The sequence below is a fragment of the Anthonomus grandis genome, chromosome 6 (genome assembly GCF_022605725.1).
Source record: "Anthonomus grandis grandis chromosome 6, icAntGran1.3, whole genome shotgun sequence".
In the NCBI taxonomy this organism is placed as follows: Eukaryota; Metazoa; Arthropoda; class Insecta; order Coleoptera; family Curculionidae; genus Anthonomus; species Anthonomus grandis.
Window position 1 is genome coordinate 15543696 of NC_065551.1, and position 6257 is coordinate 15549952.

General features: G+C 35.3%; 1 protein-coding gene across 1 annotated transcript; it reads left to right on the forward strand.

Annotated features, from left to right (window-relative positions):
* The first annotated feature begins 1056 nt into the window (after window positions 1-1056).
* Window positions 1057-3371, forward strand: LOC126737681 (uncharacterized). Its single transcript, XM_050442678.1, has 4 exons — window positions 1057-1751; window positions 1873-2319; window positions 2377-2576; window positions 2634-3371. The coding sequence occupies exons 1-2, from the start codon at window positions 1170-1172 to the stop codon at window positions 2215-2217; spliced, it is 927 nt and encodes a 308-aa protein (XP_050298635.1). The 5' UTR covers window positions 1057-1169; the 3' UTR covers window positions 2218-2319; window positions 2377-2576; window positions 2634-3371.
* Window positions 3372-6257: the final 2886 nt, after the last annotated feature.

Below are 6257 nucleotides of genomic sequence, written 5' to 3' on the forward strand. Positions count from 1 at the left end.
CTCTTAAAGAGTTGGCCGTCCAAAAACAAAATTCTATGATTCGAGTGAAAGAACCAAGAGAAGAAAAGCGGAAACTTTGAGAAGAGACAATGACCTGAAAGAACTTACTTTTGCAACTCAAGTAAAATTAGGTAAGTGAGTAAACAAAATAAATTACTTTTAGACGATTCAATGCTAAAGGCGGGAAATGGCAGTAAATTTATCATTTAATGTTTTTTTTGTTAATCAAAGTTATCATTTAAAAAATATAAAGATCATAATAATAACCAACTTAATAAAAGTACCGTTCAGATTTTAAAAAAATACACACATATCTATTTATCATAATTTTATATTATTAAAATAAAAAAGGAATTAGGTTCCTATTCTTAATTTATAAAAGTTTGGTTTAGCGCATCGTCTGCAGACCTAGTTATTCTTTGAAGGAGACTTAAAATCTCCTGCCGCAACCTACTTCGGTCCAGCTCTGGCATTGGCACCTCCTGATCCTGCATGCCGTAAAAAAACGTCATTAATGAACCGCGACTCATTTTCCTCAAAGCGGGTCTGAAATGCCTGTCAAATGTTATCATCATCTGCTGTTCGGTGTTGTTCGGTAACCCAATATATGCAGACTAGGTTTTTCTTTATAGGACACTTAAAATTTCCTGCTGCAACCTACTTTGGTCCCACTCTAGCATTGGCACCTCCTGATCCTGCATTCCGTAAATAAATGCAATTGAAGTATCGCGACTTATTTCCCTCAAAACGGGTCTTAGATGCCTATCAAATATATTCACCATGTGCTGTTCGGTGCTGCTCCTTTCAGATATAACGTATCGGCTATTATCATTTGCAGCCATTTTCAAAATTATATTTTCGGATTGAAATATTTATAATCACGGGTATATGACAACTAACTTTGTTTTTGACATATTTGTCAATATCGCAGAATACTTCATTTAATAACACATATTTGCTGTTAGTGGATGGTAGATACATAGGATTTTAAGCCCAATTATTAACCGTTTTGTTGCTTTTCTTTTCTAGCTAGTGAAGGGAAACGTGATGCTTCTCTCGTGCTGAAAGAAATCACTTCTACACCCAAACGAGCCACTGCCTATAAAAAAGCGTTCAGTGCAAGTAAATCCAAAGAGAAGGTACAACTAACACCGCAACAAGTGTTATTAATGTTCATTGAAGCAGACTTATCAAAGAGGCAGTACGAAATCATAAGAAGTTATAATCCATCTATGTATCCATGCTACAGTAAGATCCAAGAAGTGAAAAAAGAGTGTTACCCCGACAAAGAATCTATTACTGTCACCGAAACTTTAGCAGATATTAAGCTTCAGAATTTGATGGATCACACTATATCCAGATTACTGACAGATCTTTACGAAGTAGTTAAAACGCTTGACGAAGAAGAAAGAAATGCCTTGGAACTCATATGTAAATGGGGATGCGATGGAGCGCAACAAGCGCAATTCAAACAAAAATTTGTATGTGACTCCGACACGAGCGCTAACTTGTTCCAAAGCTCACTTATCCCTTTACGGCTTATTTGTTCCTTAAATGGAAAAATACTATGGCAGAACCCCACTCCTTCATCTCCTCGTTATTGCCGCCCAATAAGGCTGAGATTTATAAAAGAAACCGCAGATGTGACAAGAGAAGAAATATCATATATCAAAGATGCTTCAAAAAATTTGAACAAAACGAAAGTCCAAATGAAAGAAAATACAATGATGTTGACCATGGTCGATGGAAAGGTGAGTAAAAAAACAAAAATTGAAAGTGTTTATTACTATTTTAAGAATCGAACCCGAAACATGATTATTAGGTTTTATTATTGTAGTTCTATCTAATAATTAAAAGAAAAAAACATTTCAGGTGTGCAACTCTGTGACAAGCACATCATCTACAATGAGATGCTACATATGTGGCTTAACTTCAAAGGATTTTAACTGTATCCAAAAAAAGGGGACAGTTAATGTGGAAACTTTTGAGTTTGGTTTATCTATTCTTCATGCCCAAATACGATTTTTTGAAGCTGTTTTACATTTGGCCTATAAACTACCAGTACAAAAGTGGCAGCTCAGAAGCGATGAAGAAAAAGAAAAAGTCAAACTCAGAAAACTCGCAATCCAAAGCGAATTTAAGTCAAAGATGGGTCTCATTGTAGATGTCCCAAAGGCAAATTTCGGCAACACGAATGACGGCAATACCAGTAGATGATTTTTTGCAAACCACGAACTATCTGCACAAATTACTGGTATAGGCGCGACATTTATCTATCCCCTGAAAATTATTCTGGAAGTTTTGTCGAGTGAGCATGAGGTGAATACGAAAAAATTTTCAGTTTTCGCTATAGAAACGGCAGAACTTTATATCCAGCTGTATCCTTGGCATCCGATGACCCCCACGCTCCACAAAATACTAATCCATGGGCCTCAAGTAATAAGACATGCTTTGCTGCCAATCGGACAACTGTCTGAGGAGGCTGCTGAAGCCAGGAACAAATACATACGCCTCTATCGCCAAAACTTCGCAAGAAAATTTTCTCGACAAGAATGTAACGCGGACATATTAAACAGGTGAATCATCTTTATTTAGTACTAATAATAACTGTTATGTACCGTCTTTTTTTACAGACTTCTTTTAAACTCGGATCCTGTAATGACGGGAATGAGACCGAGAAGAAGAAAGTTGTCGGAACCTTTCTCAAAACACACCATATCAATGCTACAGTCGACTGTATTTAATTAGTATTTACTGTAGTTGGTATTAATTAATATTGTAGTTAGTATTAATTATTATTGTTGTAGTTGTCAAAACCTTTCTCAAAGGACACCATATTATTGCTACAGTCGACTGTAGTTAATTAGTATTGACTGTATTAATTGCTATCATGTTAGAAACATGATTACAAACCAAAAATAATTTTGGCCGCCCAGATTGATGAAATACTCTATGTGCGACGGTCCCCTTCATTCATTTTGTGAACATAAATCGGTGCTTGAATCATTGTCGCCTTCTCTACAGGTAGAAGCCAAAAGATATATTTATAATACCGTCAGTAAGTACGAATTACTAGCAGTCCAAAGTAAGGTACAGCATAACAATCATTACGATTATCTTGGATCAAGTAGCACGCATTCATCTACTAGCACTCCCTTTCCACGGGAGAGTCCTCTATCAGTACATACAGATATGTCAAATTCTAATCCTTTTAACTCTCCACCGATGCAGTCCCCAGAAAGTTTTTTACCGCCCCAAACTAGCACCGATTGTCCGCAAGGAGCTGAAGATAAAGCTGATGATAAAATAGATTTTGAATCAGGACTTTTAAAGTTGTAAATTACAATAGCGTTTAGACTGAAATTGTAAAAACTTACCTTAATGTGAAAACATCTTGTCGAACTTGCATTGTCTTATTTATTTAATGTAACACGACGTTTCGGTTGGTAAGTATCTCCAACCGTTATCAAGTGTAAACTGGATCCTTAGTCTCATTGACAATTTCTAAATAACGATCGGACGAACGATATTTAGAAATTGTCAATGAGACTAAAGTAGCACTACAAAGAAATCGAGATGAGTTTGAATTATCATCCAACCAATATCGTAGATTAAAACGATATGATCTCATAACAGTTAACAGAATTCAATGAGTCTTCTATCAGATCAGCTTTCTATTGAAATGTATGAAATTATGCATACAGCTCAATAACAAATATGAGCTATTTTCCGTTTTATTTATGTAATATAAATTATACACATACAGGCTTAATTTTCTATTGTGAAGCAAGTGAAATGTATGAAACTATGCATACAGCTCCTTTACAAATAAGAGCGATAGTAATTACATAAAGATTTTTCCTTTTTGTTTTTCTTATATGTTTTACACACATACCTAATGTAATTAGCTTAATTAATAAACCTCTAAGTAAGTTTTTTTTTATTCAAGTAAGTTTATAAATATAAAAACCTAATTGTCAATATGGTAAGGAAGTTCATCGGTAACCACAATAGGTCTGTACATTAGGCTGGAGCGAAATTTTTTTTTCATAATTCCCTAAAGCCTATGTGTCGAAAAGTTGCCTTTTACTACCAGTATTCACCAAAAAATCTCAGTTCAATCAACCTAAAACTTCTACTGCCCAAACAGCTTTGAAAATTGGAATTTTCCCAATATTAAAAAAAATATATATATAATTTTTTATTATTTTTAATAATATCTTATTAGTAATTATTACTGGATATTTACGTAAAGAAGGTATTACAAAACATTCCCAGAATCAAACAGCAACTCAATATAACGACCTTGAAACAATACTACATGTTCTTTGACACCGCGTTGCGCCGGCTAAGCGCCAACGAGGCAAACAAAGATTAGTTAAAGTAAGATAGTTAAAAGATATGGGAATAATTACTACAGAGGATTCATCAAAAATTGTCGACCGAAATAAAATTCGAAGAGAAAGGCAAAATCTCGATCTGACCTCAAGAGAAAAGATAAAGAAGAAGGTTCTAAATTCGTATATGGAATATATTTCGATGGAAGAAAAGACCAAACGTTAGTTCAAACTAATGAAGAAGGAATTTCGTCCAAGAAAACGAAGATTGAGGTGCATATAGTCCTAGTTTCAGAAACAGGATCCAATACATTGGTCATTTGACACCTGCATCTGGCAATTCGCAAAGTATAAAGCGAAGCATTCTAGAATTTTTGGAGCATATTTTTGACGTTTCTAATTTGTGGGCTATAGGTTGTGATGGTACAGCAGTAAATACTGGTAATAAGAATGGAATTATTAGACAGCTTGAGCTCTCGCTAAATCGATCCCTACAATGGTTTGTTTGCCTATTGCACGCAAACGAACTACCTTCTACCTATCTAAGTATTCTAACAGAATATGTCATAAAAGTGTATGCCACATCATGAGAGCAAGCATCTATTTGGTATGATTGAAAAATCAAGATTTTTACCAGAAGATTTAATAAAAATCATAGACCCAGTAATTCAAAGGAACGGCTATTTTGGTCATCCTGAAAATCTCTTATTGGCTATGTTGGCTGATTGCAAAACAGTGAGAGAATTAGGTCTCAGAAGATAATTGAAGTGTAGGAAAACAGCAAACCAACAGGAAATTGTTTTCAGGAAATAGGTTTGATTTAAAAAAAAAAAGCGTCAGTTGCTGTATGTGGAAATACAGCAAGGGATGGATTTATAAGGGCACGAATTGCTTCTAGAGCTAGTTTACCAGTATTCGAGTCAAAAAGTCAATACCTTCAAGTTTTTAATCAAAATTAATCACAAAAGTACAAATAAGGGTGGGAGGGTGGTGGAACTCGATATGCAGCTACCTCCACGCGGTGAGTTCTGGGTTATCTTCATCAAAAATAACAGATTTTCGATAAAAATAAGCGAAGAGCTGCATCACGGCTATAAAAAATATTTTCTTTAACTAATGAAATTTCAATGTCAAATGGGCAGTAGAAGATGGCAATATTTTAAGCCACTTATTTTTTCTAGAATAGACCATTATACTAGGCAACTTTTTCACATATAGGTCAACTGATTTAAGGAATTTTTTTTTTCGATGCCGTTTTCACTCCATCCTACTGTACATGGCTTTAATCTTTTTCCATAGATCCGGCTTCTCATGATTATGAGTGGCCTGAGCGACAAGCACTCCCTTCTGCCTAATTTTCTTGTAGTGTCGTCTCTGGATATTCTCGATCTGGGCGAAACATCGAGGCTTCTCTGCCTATTTTGGACATGAAATATCTGTTTTCCTTTAAAATCCTCTTTTTGAGATCGGTACTGAACCGATTCGTGTGTCGTTTTTCTTTAATCATATATCTATTACGGCAGGATTTTTCTAGCATTTGCTGAGAAATCGTGGATAATAAGCCGGTGGCGTTTCTCGAAAAGTTTGCCGCAGGTTGATAGGCGATACGGATTACTGCCAATTCTGTTGCGGATCTTAAGACGTTTTTTAGCAGGGACATTTTTGTGATTTAAATGAGATATTAAAATGCGTATTTGGGGTGAACAGATGAGGTGAAATGAGGAATTTTTCTTTTTTGGTTGATTTGACACTTCTCGTCAAGCTAAAAGGAAAATTTTATCCATTGTCTTATTAAAAACATATTCTAGGTCAAGCTCAACGAACAGAACGCGTCATGGGTAAAATAGATGATCCACAAAGCCAAACAACACCAGACCAAGACTTACTCGCGTTGTGGGTACTCAATTTACCCACAACGCA

Bases quoted from the DNA above. Each gene is read 5' to 3' on its own strand.
- LOC126737681 (XM_050442678.1), top strand. From the start codon at position 1,170: ATGTTCATTGAAGCAGACTTATCAAAGAGGCAGTACGAAATCATAAGA. The intron at 1,752-1,872 runs GTGAGTAAAAAA...AAAACATTTCAG, and splicing joins TGACCATGGTCGATGGAAAG to GTGTGCAACTCTGTGACAAG.